The sequence below is a fragment of the Saccopteryx bilineata genome, chromosome 1 (genome assembly GCF_036850765.1).
Source record: "Saccopteryx bilineata isolate mSacBil1 chromosome 1, mSacBil1_pri_phased_curated, whole genome shotgun sequence".
Lineage (NCBI taxonomy): Eukaryota > Metazoa > Chordata > Mammalia > Chiroptera > Emballonuridae > Saccopteryx > Saccopteryx bilineata.
Genome location: NC_089490.1, coordinates 206,929,987 through 206,945,891, shown reverse-complemented (window position 1 = coordinate 206,945,891; position 15,905 = coordinate 206,929,987). Strand labels below are relative to the sequence as shown.

Sequence of the window (15,905 nt, the reverse complement as noted above, 5' to 3'; positions counted from 1 at the left end):
TTGCCAACCTGAGACCTATCGGGGCCTCGCTGTGCACTCAGCCACTGGCCACAGCTGCAGCCACGGCCACGTGCTGCCCTCAGAGCGCTGTGCTGAGCGAGACTGACTTGTCAGGGGACAGACCCTTCTTCCAGCTGAGGGCACCCTGGATGCCCAGGTCTCCGCTCACATAGGTGTGCTGGCCTATTGGCCAGGACCCTCTGCAATCTTCCATCCTGGCCTGGAGGCGTTTGAGGATGTGCCTGACTGGGGTCCCTGGGCACCTGCTCAGGGCAGGGAGGGTGGGACTATGAAGCCCTCCTGTGGGCTCAGATTTGTTTCCATTTGAATTGAATGAAAGAAATGTTACAAAGAATAACTGAGTTGTGTGGTTGTTGGCTATTCTGTCAGATGTTCTAACAAACAGCAGTGAGACCGAGGGAAGGAAGGTTCTTAACAGAATGCGGAGGTGACCCTCATAATATGGTCAGCTCGGGGCGTCTGGCTCTATGTGCCTCATGTGTGAGTTTAGCAAAAGAAGTTCCTTTTTAAAAAAAAAACTATCACACGGTTTAGTGCAGCTTCACGTATTTTCTCAGTGATGTCTGGAGTGATTTTTATACGATTTCTTTATCTATTTCTTCCTACATTCTTCTCACTTAGCTAATTAGTATGTACATGTTATAACGGTGTCACACTGAATCGAGTTATGGATCTGACGGAGAACAGGAAAGTGCATTTTTATTTATTAAATTTTAGAGGAAGGAGAGAGAAAAAGAGAAGGAAGCATCAACTCTCTCATATGTGCCTTGACCAGGCAAGCCCAGGGTTTCGAACCGGCAACCTCAACATTCCAGGTCGATGCTTTATCCACTGCGCCACCACAGGTCAGGCAAGAAAGTGCAACTTTAAACCGATGACAGGACACTGTCATTAGAAGAGGGTCCCCAGGCCCTGGGGGTGGTGGTGGGGGGCACAAGAATAGTCTCGGTTTCCTGGAGATCAGCACGCATGTGGAGACCCAGGCCTGGCTGTCAGCACCCAGAGGGAACAGGTGTGTGTTCTCAGGGTACACACAGAGTCAAAGCCAGGACTCCACGGTGGCTTGTGTCTCTGGCCGGCTCTCGAAATGGGGACTAACATTAAAAGAGGTAGATTGCACCCGATTGTCCATGTCAGACGGCTGCTGTGCTTGCAGGCAGCGTGCAAACCTGATCTTCTCACGTGCCCTGCACGGTGGGTGAGTGCATTCGGCAATTAACTTTCTGTGAGGTTGCTGCCCGTCAGCCTTGGGCTTCTAATTGGCAAGGGGTTTTGTGAACGTTTTCTTCTTCTGCTACCTGGAGGCAATGTTCTCCTTTTCGTTTGAGTGGCCTTTTCCATGGAAGCGTCTTGGAATTAACACCATGCTTTCCTGATTGGTCTGCAGCACGGAGAAGGTTGTTCACCACACACAAAAAAGTATTATGAATCACTGACTGAGCTCTATGGCTACACACACTGCTCGAGGAGACTTTGAAATAGTGGTTGTGATTTAAGTGTCTAAACACTATTTATAATGCTGGCTGCTCCTAGAACATCTTTGTAAATGGGAATACATCGGTTGAAACTTTAATCTTTTAATCTAGACATACCGTGCGTCAAATATATAAGATAAGGGTGAGAAAAGAGACACCATGGGCATCGAACAGCCATGTGCCGGGAACCCGCTGCTGGGAGCTTAGGGAGCCGCCTGGAGACGGCGCAGGGAGGCTGCCCAGGCCCCGTGGGGCTCCTGCACGGCCCAGGGTGAGAGCATGTTGCAGGAAAAGGCCCAGGGGACCGCTTTGTGTGGGCAGTGGTCCTCACACCTCCGCTTGCCTCAAAGTCACTGGCAGGCTTGCTAAAATGCTTATGACTGGGCCCACCCCCAGAATGTCTGACTGGAAGGCCTGCGGCCACAAGGTGAGGCTGACGCTGCCGGACCAGGGCCTGCGGACAAAAGGCTACGATTCCCTGTCTTTTCTCAGGTCCAGCGTGTAGAGGATCAGCTCAGAGAGGCTATAAACGTGTGCCATCTTCCTGGTGATGCTCGGAGGAGGCACAAGATTCTGTGATTTTATAAAATGTTCCTTAGAGATGTGATTGTTGTTGGTCCAGGACAGCCGTGCAGGGACCCTTGCCCTTGGAGCATCGCGAACCCTGTGGGCGTTGAGCCCCACGCCTCCTCCTGACCGTGCCGGGCGTGGATGCCAGTTGATGACGGCTGAAGCACTCGTCTGCCTCAAAGAGTAAGAAAATCAACACAGAAACATTCCTCACGTTTGCTTAATGACGCCACAGGCCCAGGCACATCTCATGGAAACTTGACAGCATGTAGTGAGACTTGATCGAAGGTAACAAGACTTTGGCAAGATAAAGTTTTGTAATCCCCGGATATCAAGTAGAAAGTAAACAACCCACATCTTCTGAAGGAGGCAGAAAGATACGACAAAAATGCAGACGGATATAAGTCCTGGCTCTGGAACTCACCGAGCAGGACACGGCGCTTACCAACCTTCTGATGATTTGTTACTGCATGAAAAGGATCGTGTGATCGGAGAGACGCCAGAGGCTTCGGAGAGCCTGTGAACTGTGCACAAAGAGGGAGCTCACAGTGGGGCTGCAGGAAGGGAGGGCGTCCAACCGTGGGACCAGAAAGGAGGTCCTGCCGACAGCCGCAGTGAGAGCACTGATGGCAGCAAGCTTGGCACGCCTGTGCAGGGCTGCACACGGGAATGGGGCTTTCCCGGGGGTGGAAGAGGAGGACTGAGGGAGAGCCCAGTGACGTGGCCAATGGCTGTTGGCATCACACGCTTTGTCAAGTCTGTTTACACACTGAACACACTCCTAGGAAGCCTGAGCTGGACTCGAACGAGTTGGATCCGACAAACGGATACTAAGCTTCAACTGCAAAAGTCGGCATGTGTATAAGTATATTCTGGAAAACAGGGGCCATGAAGAAGGATGGACGCCACCAGACAGAGGGACGCACAGAAATCAGCAAAGATAAGGACGAAAGACGCGCAGAACTTTAGAGAGAACAGGGGGCCATGTGTCTGTAACACATACTTCCACGATTATTTACAGAAACTCGGCAATAATCTGAATAGCATTAAAAAGACGATGGCTGACTCAATCGTGAAACAACAGCTCAGGGCACAGATCTGCAGACGGTAAAATGCCGTGAAATAATTATATATATAACTCGAGTAAAACACAGATACAATGTTTTGTATTTATAGTGTGATATTTCCTAAGTTTAAAGGAGTATGTATCTATCTTCACCCAAGGTTTCTATTGACCTGTTTCAATGAGCACATTTTCATACTTATAGATTTAAAGGAGAAAGAACATGGATAAAAAAGGAGTGTTGAGTTCAGATAGTGGAACAGGGTGGCTTTTGTTCCTCCTAATTTTTTTTTACTGTTTTTGTCGGGTTTTGACAATAAAAGTTTTAACCCCTTTATGCCTCGCGTTCCATTATTGGAACAGTGGTGACTTTATTTTATTTTATTTTATTTTTTTTATAATAATTTTATTTTTTTAATGGGGTGACATCAATAAATCAGGATACATATATTCAAAGATAACAAGTCCAGGTTATCTTGTCATTCAATTATGTTGCATACCCATCACCCAAAGTCAGATTGTCCTCTGTCAGGAACAGTGGTGACTTTATATCCTACTTCTCAAGGTCATGGCTGAGGTCTGATGTTTCACTTGTGTTTGGCCCCTGAGGGTACATGTAGTCTGTCATATGCTGCACAGAGTCACAGATGCAGATCCTGGCATGCTGGGAGCTGGTAAAAAAAAGTGATGTGAATTATCAGAAAATTTTTGAAGAACTGAATTTCAAAAATTTCAACCTCCGGCATAAATGGGTTACGATAGGTTATCGATTATGTGAACTTTCACTGAGGACATTACTGAAGCATCAGCCCGAGTGTATCGGCTGGATGTTGGGAGGCATGAACTTTTGAACCAATAAAAACAGTGCTCAGTTATGAACAATGAACTTCCTCTTGTTGACAGTGACCTTGACCATCTTAATTCTGCTAATGTTGCTTCAGGTTCCTATGGTTAGATGAACATTTTCATCATTTCTTACATCTGTACTTTCTTATAATACTGTTTTTCTATCTTTCCACCTACTCTATTTTGCCTGCTCTTCTAAGCTGTTAAAATATTTAAATATTTTTTGTTCTACTCTTTGGAATTTATAATAGTGACAATTTTCTTTTAAATAATTTATCAGTGCCTACTAAAAGCCTATTTTTAGCAGAAATGTGAAAATGGCTGCTAATGATAAGCTGAAATCATTTCAAACTTAAATATCTTTTTCTTCTTTTAGGTAAGTAACTGAATGAGGACATGAAGAGCTGATATTTCAGATGACAACCATGTTGCAAAAGGTACTTTTGGCATTTTAATATCACTGTGAAAAGAATTCTATAAAAAGACACAGAGGTTGTAATGTAACCAAGTACAATTTTGGTAAGAACAGTGTGTGTGTGTGTGTGTGTGTGTGTGTGTGTGTGTGTGTGTGTGTAAGCACATAAGAAATATAATATTTGATGGGACTTTTCTTTCTGAAGTCTAGGAAATTATTGTTGATATTATTTGGGAATGGAGAAGTAAATTGATCGTCTTGTCAACATGTTTCTTGAGGAGAAGAGGGGGATGGGGGAGATTAGGGGCAGCAGTCACAGGGACACATTGGTGATTGGACACAGTCATCTGTTTTCTCTCAGGGTTTTAAAAAAATAAAATTGATTCCTGTAAGCTTATCAATAAGGCAGCTTGATTCTGGATAATCAAATAGATTGTATCAGTGTGGAGAATTCTCCTGGTTCTATTTTTCTACCAGAACTTTTATATAAGGTGAGGAAAGGAAGAAGGGTATGTTCTTCCTAAGAAAATAACAAAACATAAAGGCTCTTAGACTGAGATCTTGACCACGCATGTAGTCTGTGGAAACCTGGTTGTTTTAAAAGCCATGAATCTTTTCTAAAAGAATCTTCTTTTTCTAGAAGAAGTCTTTAAAATACTGTAGAAACCATCATGTTTGGTGATGAGGAAACAATTGCATCACAAATGGTTAAGATGAGCCGTGTGACACTGTTAACCTTGGTGGCCACACAGAGACCCGTAATGTTTGAGACCCAGCAAATCATGTGCTGTATTAACCCGATGAGCAGTCCACCTCAGTGAACAGAGGACATATGAGAATATCAAAAAAGGATAAATCCACTCAACCTGTGCATAAAATTATGATTTTTAAATTTTTAATTGCATTTATTGGGGTGGCAACTGGTTAACATGATAAAATTATACTTTTTTTTAAAAAGTTCCTAATTCTGCTTAGAAATTTCCTCAAGAACCCTGTAGACCTCAGGGCAGGTGCCACCGAATAGGTTCAATTGGAAGAAAAGTTTGAAAAAAACGTTGGTGCAATCGTTTGACACCAAAAAGTTTCTGTTCTTCTAAAGGATGGTCATTTAATCAGCGTACATTTTCTTCACTTGGTGGATTATCTTTTGAGGGTTCAGTGAGAAATTGTTAGCATTGGTTAATTTTATTAATACTGATCATGGGACACACTGGTTGACATGGGCTGTGTTCAGGACGGTGGAAACCACCATGTCCTGTTGTGTTAACACGACGTGAAGCCGTCCGCGGTTGGAGAGAGGAGTGTCAGAAGCTCGCAGGAAAGCTCTGTGGCCGATGTGGGCATGGATCCACTGTCACCTGGGTGGCAACGGAGACAGCAGAATAAAGGAGACTGCTTCCGTCGGGGTGACAGTATGACCAGGCAGGGAGGGCCAGGTCCAGTGCTTGGAAAAGAAGGAGAGGAGGAGGTGGCAGGGGGAGCGGGTAGAGGAAGAATTAGGAGGTGGGGAGATGCCGTCAGCAAGAAAAGGTGGTTCTTTGAAAATCTAGTCTGTGCATAAAAGTGGAGAGAACCCAGCTGCCGGAGAGGGCTGCTGGGACGAGAGAGTCCTGAACAAGTTTCGAGGCTGATGGAAACCATGCCAGGGGCAGGAGGGGCCATCAGGAGGCGGGTGGACCGTGGCTGGCAAAGGACCCTATCAGCGTCACCAAGGCAGTGACAGAAGGTGAATAGACGTAGAGCGGCTTATGGACGTGGTGGGCACAGAGGGAACAGCACTGACTTCTCTTTCCTCCAGCCGAGCGTGTGGCTAGGCAGTCAGGAGGGCTGCGAGTCCAGGGGACAGTTGTGGGGCACTTTGGAGGGACGGGGACAGAATTACCTCTAGGACAGTGTCATAGACCAAGCTGGTATCCATGACTGGGAATGGGTGTTGTCCTTAGCTGCCCTGTGTTTGGCCGGGGGTCTTAAGCTTCCAGTTTGCTGACAACCCTCAGCCAGCCGCATGGTCACGGCGTGTGGTCAAGACAAGCCTCCGCTGGTGGAAGGTGTTCACACCTTGTGATTAGTTATTGTCTTCCCTGAAAATGGACAAGAGCCATCTTGGAGGACACTTATCTAAATGTTGTCTTTCTCCTTAGTTTGCATGAACACCTTTTCTGTGTGTCCACCAGGGTGCTGTGTGTATGTACGTTACTTCCCAAGGTCAGAGAGCAGACATTCTGCTCTGACGGGAAGGGCAAGAAGGATACTATTTCCCCAGGTCCTCAGTTCTGGGGTGTGTCTCCTAATGATAGTGTGTTAATGGCAAAGTTTAAGAAGACTGCTTGACCTTCAAAGAGACATTACTCTTTTAATCCCAAACTTCTGTCCTGTTTGCTGTGACCCAGAGAGCGTGTGTCCCAACTCAGGCATTGGTAGCTTGCCACATTCTTTCTGTCCTGCTGAGCGTCATCTGGACAGGTGGGTTCGACCAATGGTAGTGACCAGGCCTAGGAGATGAAGGATTTTTGTCTGTTGACTTTGAATTATCAGAATGTTACTATGCCCATTTAACTAGAAACTTTTCGTTTCTATTTCCGATTGCGATTTTTAGGAGTTGTTTACATGAGGGCAAAGAGTTCTTCATAAGACTAAAGAGAGCTTCTGCTCAGGAACTTTCAAATGTTTTCTTAGCTGCAAAAGCGCTTTGGAAAAATAAAATGTGTTGTAAACAAGGATGAAAAGAGACGCCTCGGACTCTAGGGGCACAGGGTGGGGTGTGCTGGTGCCACCTGCTGCTCTGACCTCTGCCCTCCTCACCCCACACCCAGGTGGGTACAGCAGTTTAGTTCACTAGTTAGGATGTCCAAGTTTGAGTCGGGGGCCTTCTCATTGTCCTCAGAGGATGGGCAAGTGACCACAGCAGGAGGACTGAACTCCTTGATTGTGGTTGGCAAGATGTGGCTCTTCCTTCAGGGGTGACTTTGCTGAGGGCTGGCAGTATCTGTGGATGTGGGTCTGAGTGTTCTCAACGTAGACACAGGGACCACTCACAAGAAGGCTGAAATGGAGGTTGCAGAATTTGCAGAGACTTGTAAAACCAAGGGGACAGTGTTGAGCATCTAGGTGCCACACAATACGAACAGTTTATTTAAGTTATTTTTAGTAGTCGTAGCAGCCCGGTGAGGTTAGCATTACGACTTGGTTTTACTTCTGATGAAACCGAGGCTCAGAGAGGTTAGGTAGCCTGTCCGGCTCACACAGCAAATTCCCAACAAATGCGCGGAGCCCAAATTTAGGTCATTTTATGACCACAGTGGCCCAGTGATGGCAGGCCCAATGGTCAGCTGGCAAAGTTTGAAACTTGTGAGCTGCAAGAAAAGGGGGGGGGTCCTCCAGGCCGGAATTGCCACCAAGAAGTTGCTGCCTTCAGGGCTCGTTGAGAAAGACGAGGCCTGAGGGTCCCCTGAGGGCCTGTTGCTTTTTAGTGGCCTCCACACAAGCCCTCTCTAAACCCTGTTGTGACCAGAGGACTGTCTGCAGGGCTCAGGAGACAGAGGGCTTATGCCACCAAGAGCTTCTCATTGGAGGTTGGGGGTGGGGAACTCTGGTGGGCTGAAGACTCCCTGTGGGGCCCATTGTTTGGGGAAATCTTTGTCCTTTTCATCCAGGGATTTATTTCCTGGGGACAGAGAAGGAGATCAGTTCTGCATTCTGTCCTGATATCTTCTGGCCAGGTGGATACCCCTGAATATACCGTGAGAGCTCCATGTTCTGGTTTACGAAATGTGGTTCTGGTTCTAGAGAAGTATGGAGTAAGTCAGAGTTAAGATGTGAGGTTGAGATAAAATTTACAGTCTTGAGTTTTATTAAAAGCTTTTTCAAGGCTTGTCCAAATCTGTGGGGCTACCAGGAGAAAACTGCAAGGGCTAAACTAACTTTTCAGATGTTAGGAAATAGAATACCTGCATTGGTGTGGTTGTTGATGATATGTATCTTTTTGTTTGCCTGTGATGTCAAAAATTTTCGCACTTCTGCGATGCCATTTTCTTATGTTTTTATAAATCAAATGTAATGGTTGAGACATTTCCTACAATGATGGAATTTTGACCATTAAAATGTATTCTGACCAATAATTATAACCTGATTTGCTTAAATTTAGATAACTCAAAATTCTCAAGCTCTGTGTTTTTCTGAAGAACATATATAATTGGGAGTAATGATAGACAATCATAGAATTAGGCTTGTTCATCTTATTCCATTTAAATATTACAAATCATCAAGTCAAAATTGGAGCTTCCCAGTCTCTGTCCCGGCTACACTATAACACTGTAACTCCATTTTCCGTGCAGCTCTTGGGACTGTAGAAAATAATCTTCTTTTGAGTCATTTTATTTCCCGTTTTGTTATGTTTGTTTTGAATTAAAGCTGTTTGCAATCGGCATAAAACCTCCTTTCTCCCCTCACTATAAAAGAGGAGAAAAAAAAAAAACCAAGCCCTGACCGGGTAACTCATTTGGTTAGAGCATCCTTATGACCTCCCAAGGTTGCTGGTTCGATCCCCGGTCAGGGCACATACAGGAATCAACAAATGAATGCATGAATAGATGGAACAACAAATCGATGTGTCTCTGTCTCCCTCTGTCTCTTTCTCTTACTTTCTTCTAAAAAACAAAAAAAAATCCATCAATAAAAAATATTTTAAAAAGGAGAAAAATGAAAAGTCAATATACAAAGTATATTAATGTTTCTGCAAGAAAAGAATAGAGTTTGGGGGAAGGGTGGGCTCCAGGGCGGGTTTTCCTGCAAAGTCAGCAGAGACCCCGTGGAAGGGATCCCAGTTGGCTAAAGCCAAGGAAGCTCAATGAACTGATAACTCACTTTTCCCAAAGAAAACATGCTTCCTCCCTCTTCCCCCAACTCCTCCGTGTGAACTACTGTCATCAACCACGTTCTTTAGTGTTTCAAGTTTTGCAAACAAATAAATGATCGATTGAGCCTGGGCTTCTCAAGCTTAGGAGAATGACACCCCCATCCCATGTCCATGTCCAAGTCCACATCCTGGGAGGTGGAGCGAGTGAAGATTGCAGGAGGTCCCCTGGTCCAGGGGCTGAGGCTGGAGGTACTGCCTTCTCAGCGATGAGAGTGCGCTGGCCCTCGGCCTGTGCCTTCGTCAGTTGGGCTGCTCAGTGGTACAGAGAGAACACAACTGAATCCTTCAAACACTGCAGGAGCTGCAGGTCGAGAGGGAAGAGCCCTCAGCAAAATGTACCTTCAGCACCGCAGGGACAAGCCTTCCGCTGTAACCAGGGTAGGCAGGTCCCCAGCATCACTGTGGGAAGCCTGCAGGGAACTCATGTAGGTGTCACTGCACATCTCAATCTCATGTCCGCAAAGGGTGTCTTGGCTGCCACCACAAGGAGGGTGAAACTTTGTAGAAGGGTTAAAAGAAAACTTGAACTACCCAGCTTAGTATATTTTATTTTCTTTTTTGTTTGTTTGTTTGTTTTTTGGTGAAAACCCAATGCACTGGGAACCCTCCAGCAAAATGGGTTGAACTGAGCAGAGCTGCAAATGTGCACATTCCCACTCAGAGCAACCAGGCAAATGCAGAGACTGCAGAGGGAATGATTATCTTCTGTCTCTTTACCTTAGAAAGAGGGTCATATTTGGGAAACAATGAACTGCTAAGAGATTTTGAAGCCATGTTTAAAAAAAGGTTGAAAGAAAGGCCCACGTTTAGCATTTTTCAAAATTGTCTTTAATATACCTGTTGGTACTCCCAAAATAATTGATCACAATTAATGGAAACCTGAGCCGTATGGTTTATAATTTAAAGACCTGTTTATAATTTGTCATTTGCCTTTTAAGAAAAAAAAATCCAGTTCAGTATTTTTGTTGTGGTTGTTTTTTGTGCTAGCTATTGCTGTAGTTTCATCACGATGACATCAATTATTGCCACCGTTTTTCTAAGTATGTATTCGTATGAGACAAACTCTACATACATATAGGAAAGCAAGCTACACAAGAGCGCACATGAGCTTATTGCCAGAGAATTTCCGGAAAATGTCAGCAGATATGAAATGTTCTGTACACATCAGCATTAACACATAGCCTGTATGCTATATTTGTTTGTAGGCATGTACATGAGTTGATGATGACATGGTGTTTAAGAATTATTGTCCTGGCTGGATAGCTCGGTTGGTTCCAAAGCACAGAGGTTGCTGGCTTGGTCCCCAGTCAGGGCTCATGCAGGAACAAGATATTCCTGTCTGTCTCCTGCTCTCTCCCTTCTTCTCTCTACTATCAATTAAATAAATATATTAAAAAAGAACAAAGAATTATATCAATTTTAAGTAATTTGACCAGGTGTTTTAAATTCAAAATGACATTATTTTTAAGTTTTCTATCAAAAAATAAATAAATCATACAACAGAGTAGAGAGAATTGATATATTTGAAATGTAAATCTCTGATTTTCACATTTTGTAAAAATTCTCATTTACAGTTGGGGCATTTCAAAATATTCAGTGGCTTAAAATAGACAAAAGAGAATATCTGCTCTCTGGAAATAGTTTTTCTGGCACTCTTGATTTACAATGGGGCATTAGTTTCAGGTCTGCCGCACAGGGTTAGACACTCATGCACCTTACACAGTGACCCCCGGCAGGTCGGACACACTCCTGACACCATCCACGATTATTGCAATACTGTCGACTGCATTCTCCATGCCGTACTGTTGCCCCCTGAGATCAGGATTCTCATTATCATGCGGCACTCAAGTGCACATTCAAATAACGTGGTTGTGCTCTCGCACGCTGGGGATGGTGGCAGAGACTGCTCAGACTGGTGCCGTGGGGTCGAAGAGGGCATGAGCAGCTCCTGTTGAACAATGATGTCATAAAAGAACACCTGGGAGTATCAGAAAGAAGGTCTTGCCTGACTGTTGGTGGCGCAGTGGATAAAGCATTGACCTGGAAATGCTGAGGTTGCCAGTTCAAAACCCTGGGCTTGCGCCTGACCAGGCAGTGGTACAGTGGATAGAGCGTCGGACTGGGATGCGGACCCAGGTTCGAGATCCCAAAGTTGCGAGCTTGAGCGTGAGCTCATCTGGTGTGAGCAAAAAAAGCTTGCCAGCTTGGACCCAAGGTCGCTGACTTGAGCAGAGGGTTACTCGGTCTGCTGAAGGCCCACGGTCGAGGCACATGTAAGAAAGCAATCAATGAACAACTAAAGTGTCACAATGAAAAACTGATGATTGATGCTTCTCATTTTCTCTATGTTCCTGTCTGTCTGTCCCTGTCAATCCCTCTCTCTGACTCTCGTTCTGTCTCTGTAAAAAAAAAAAAAAAAGAGAGAGAGAGAGAGAGAGAAAGAAGGTCTTGAAGTTTGATGCTGACTTTATAATGCAGTCAGCAGTTGGGACAGTTCAGTCCACGTTGCGTTTTAGTGACGTTTGGTCACAGCCTGCAAAACAGCTACAATTACAAACGACTGTCTGATATCCATTGTTCTGGCCACCGGCTTAGGAAAGCCCAGTTGTCACCACTTTTTCTGATATTTTAGAAGGTAACTTGTTTTTAATGCTCCCTAAAAAAACCCAACCAAACAAAAACCCAGAAAAAAAGTTATTACATAATGCTAACATTGTCTTGCAAACTCCAAAGAAAGTAACACTTGGATTTACTGTAAGAGAGGCACGGATCTCAATGTGACAAGCTATGGAGTGTGGCTCCATTCAGCAACAGAGTCCAGTGGACACGTTATGCTCTTCTGTCCTGTTGTATTTTGTCATTTAATAGCACTGGAAGTGAAGCCAACCCCACTTAACACAGAGGACTAACTAGATGCCAGAGACATTAAATTCACTTATGTGCCAACATTTTAATTCAGAGCCTTCAGGAGTGAGGTTGGGGAGTTCTGGTCAGTGTCTCTAAGGTGCTGCTTCTTTGCCTTTTCAAATAAAATGGTTAAACAGCTGCAACCATTGGGATGCAACACCGCACAGTGTGAAATTCCTTTGGGGAGGAAGCTGATTGTTAAGCTAAATCGTGTTTATGCTATTTTCAAGGAGCATCCAGCTGATAGAATCCAACACAGCTGCAAGCTCAGCTAAGAGGTGGAGTTGGGGGGGGGGGGAGAGAACAGGAACTAGATATTTTTGAAAAAGATTAAATAAATAAATAAATAAATAAATAAATAAAAGGCTGCTTTTGCAAATGAGAATTAGATATCAAGCAGAAAAGTCCAGGACCGCTCCAAAATTAGAACGTTCATTTTCAACACCCCAGAGGCAACGTGCTGAAATCTGAACAAAATGGGAACTGAACGTGAACAGCATGCGATCCCCTGAGCAACGCTGTGAAAGGCTGGGTCAGCCTGGCTGTTCTGGAGCTTGGATGCAGATGCTGGAGCAGCTCAGAGGAAGGGAGATTTTGGAAAGCAGCACAGACAAAACGCCCAAATTCTTGGACTTTGATTCAAACTGGGAGGAAATGATCTCTGAAATCCACAACAGATTTAAAAATAATGATTCTTCCAGTGGTGAAACACTCTGGTGATACCTCCGTTTCAATGACCCAGAAGGCATTTCTCTAAGTGTAAGAAACCGAAAGGACGCTGTGTGAAAGGGACTCTGAAATGTATACTGACATTTCAAAAGGGAAGGCTTTTGAGATTTCTTGAAACATCTCCAGAAAATGTGAGGCATCTGTCCGTGGATGGCACATTCTTATAGTGGGCACCCTCCCTGACCCCTGTGAGGAACCAGGTCTGGGAGCTGACTCACTAATGGAGAATAGTCAAGGTATTTAACAACACGGAAATTGTTACATAAATTTGCTACATCCCTGAGATAAAATATTATGCAGCCATTAAAAGTTTTTTGGTTTTTTTTAAAAGAAATGTTAATGACATGAACAATGCTCTATTTCTAAATTTAAAAGTTCAGGATAACAATGTAGCCAGTAGGCTCTCAACTACATTATCCATGTGCATGGAGACAGGCTTCCATGTCTGTAGTGGTTGTGTCTAGAGACTCATCTTTCCTCCTTTATTTTCTTTAATTACAAATTTTTCTTACAATAAAACCTTTATTATCTTCTGTAATCAGAAATGACATTTTTAAAAGCTTGCTGATTCGAAACGCTGCTGGAAATTTCAATGGTGAGAGTAATCACTCACTTGTAAAGTTTATAAGCATTTTCTCATTTTCTAACACGCTTTTTGGTTCATTTCTTTTTTTTTTTTTTTTTTTTTTTTTTGTATTTCTCTGAAGCTGGAAACGGGGAGAGACAGTCAGACAGACTCCCGCATGCGCCCAACAGGGATCCACCCGGCACGCCCACCAGGGGCGATGCTCTGCCCCTCTGGGGCATCGCTCTGCTGCAACCAGAGCCACTCTAGCGCCTGGGACAGAGGCCAAGGAGCCATCCCCAGCGCCCGGGACATCCTTGCTCCAATGGAGCCTCGGCTGTGGGAGGGGAAGAGAGAGACAGAGAGGAAGGAGAGGGGGAGGGGTGGAGAAGCAAATGGGCACTTCTCCTATGTGACCTGACCGGGAATCGAACCCGGGTCCCCCGCACGCCAGGCCGAAGCTCTACCGCTGAGCCAACCGGCCAGGGCCGGTTCATTTCGATTAAAAAAAAAAAAAAGAAAAGAAATGGCTGTGTACTCTTTTAGAAATTCCAGGAAAAAAAAATAACTTGCCCAAACATAGAGTCTTCTGTGACAACATCTTTATTAAGTTTAAAAATAATGATTGTAACTGCATTTTAACATACTTAAGAATAACAGCCCTGGCCGGTTGGCTCAGTGGTAGAGCGTCGGCCTGGCGTGCAGAAGTCCTGGGTTCGATTCCCGGCCAGGGCACACAGGAGAGGCGCCCATCTGCTTCTCCACCCCTCCCCCTTTCCTTCCGCTCTGTCTCTCTCTTCCCTTCCCGCGGCCAAGGCTCCATTGGAGCAGAGATGGCCCAGGTGCTGGGGATGGCTCCTTGGCCTCTGCCCCAGGTGCTACAGTGGCTCTGGTAGCAACAGAGCGATACCCCGGCGGGACAGAGCATCGCCCCCTGGTGGGCAGAGCTTTGCCCCCTGGTGGGCGTGCCGGGTGGAACCCGTCAGGCGCATGTGGGAGTCTGTCTGACTGTCTCTCCCCGTTTCCAGCTTCAGAAAAATACAAAAAAAAAAAAAAAAAAGAATAACAGAGGAAAGAATAATACATTAGACTTCAGACTAAAATGGTTGCTGCATTTTTAAACTAACTTTTGTAGTAATTATAGTTGACAGGAAAGGCCTTTCATTATCCCGAGCTGATACAATTAGGAAATGTTTTTAAGTAGGAAAATAATATAGTTCTCCTGTCTTGAGAACTTGAGAAAAAAAACCCACAAACGACCCTGGGGATGTTTTCATTGGCAACCATGAAAAGACACACTTTTCCCAAAACATCTCGAAACCCTGAGGTCCCTGCTCTGAGCACTGGTCCCTGGCTTGAGCGAGGGAATCGTCCACATGATCCCAAAGTTCGCTGGCTTGAGCCCAACGTCGCTGGCATGAAAAGCCCAAGGTCTCTGACTCGAGCAAGGGGACGCTGGCTTGGCACCGGTCAAGGCACGTCCAAGAAGCAGTCAACGCACAATTTAAGTAAGAGCAGCTAGGAGTTCACATTTCATCCGCTTACCTCTGCCCTCTGTAGTTATTATATTCATTTCTCCGTGGTTTGTTAAACCCACAGTGACAGGCAAGGAAAATGCTGTAACCTAACGGGCAATAACTTGGGTAATGGAGGCACAGCCCTGGACAAAATAAGCAAAGATGTTTGCGCTCACTGAGTTTTCATTTGTGTGGAGAAGAGAGAGACAGAGAGAGACAGAGAGAACAGACGGCTGACAGTTGTGTTGTCAGACCGCATTCAGGCTGCGCAGAAACCTGTGCTGATAAAGGGGGAGGGGTGTGGGGCGAGGATGCTGTTCTGACCAGAGGGCGTGTCTGAGTGAGAGCTGAGGGTCAGAGGACAGCAGTGTGGCTGTCGGAGCCAATACCACCCACGCGGAGGGGCCATGGGGCTCCGTTTTCACTCATACCAGGAACTCCACGGCCACAAGCCAGGGAGACAGTGTGCAGACTGTGAGTGTGAGTATGTCTGGGTGTGGTGTGCAGGTGCACGCCCCTGTGCACGGAGGGGACAGTGGCAGAGCTGCAACACGGGTGCCCCATCAGGCCCTTGGCTGTGGTCCCGGTGACACGGGAATAGGATGTCACAGACAGGCTGCTCGCTGAGAAGTGGCACGGCACAACCTGCGTCCTAAGTGTATTTCTTTACTTGGGGTTTGTGGCCTGTGGAAGTGGAAATGTGGGGTCAGTGTCTTCCCCAGAGTCCTCGACTTGATCAAGTTCACTTGCACTTAAGCAGCTGTCCTTTTTTTTTTTTTTTTTTTTTAATAATTTTATTTTTTTAATGGGGTGACATCAATAAATCAGGATACATATATTCAAAGATAACAAGTCCAAGTTATCTTGTCGTTCAATTATGTT

At 45.3% G+C, this 15,905-nt stretch overlaps 1 protein-coding gene across 3 annotated transcripts in view; it reads left to right on the top strand.

Annotated features, from left to right (window-relative positions):
* The window catches only part of ANK2 (ankyrin 2), a 380,522-nt gene that overhangs the window by 91,686 nt on the left and 272,931 nt on the right, over positions 1-15,905 (top strand). For 2 of the 3 annotated variants that reach the window (XM_066234103.1, XM_066234095.1), the window contains exon 2: positions 4,352-4,412. The exons of the other annotated variant lie outside the window; for it this stretch is intronic. In XM_066234103.1, the coding sequence (XP_066090200.1) occupies positions 4,392-4,412 (21 nt within the window). In that variant the 5' untranslated portion in view covers positions 4,352-4,391. The remainder of the gene's footprint in view (positions 1-4,351; positions 4,413-15,905) is intronic. 3 annotated transcript variants of the gene reach the window in all.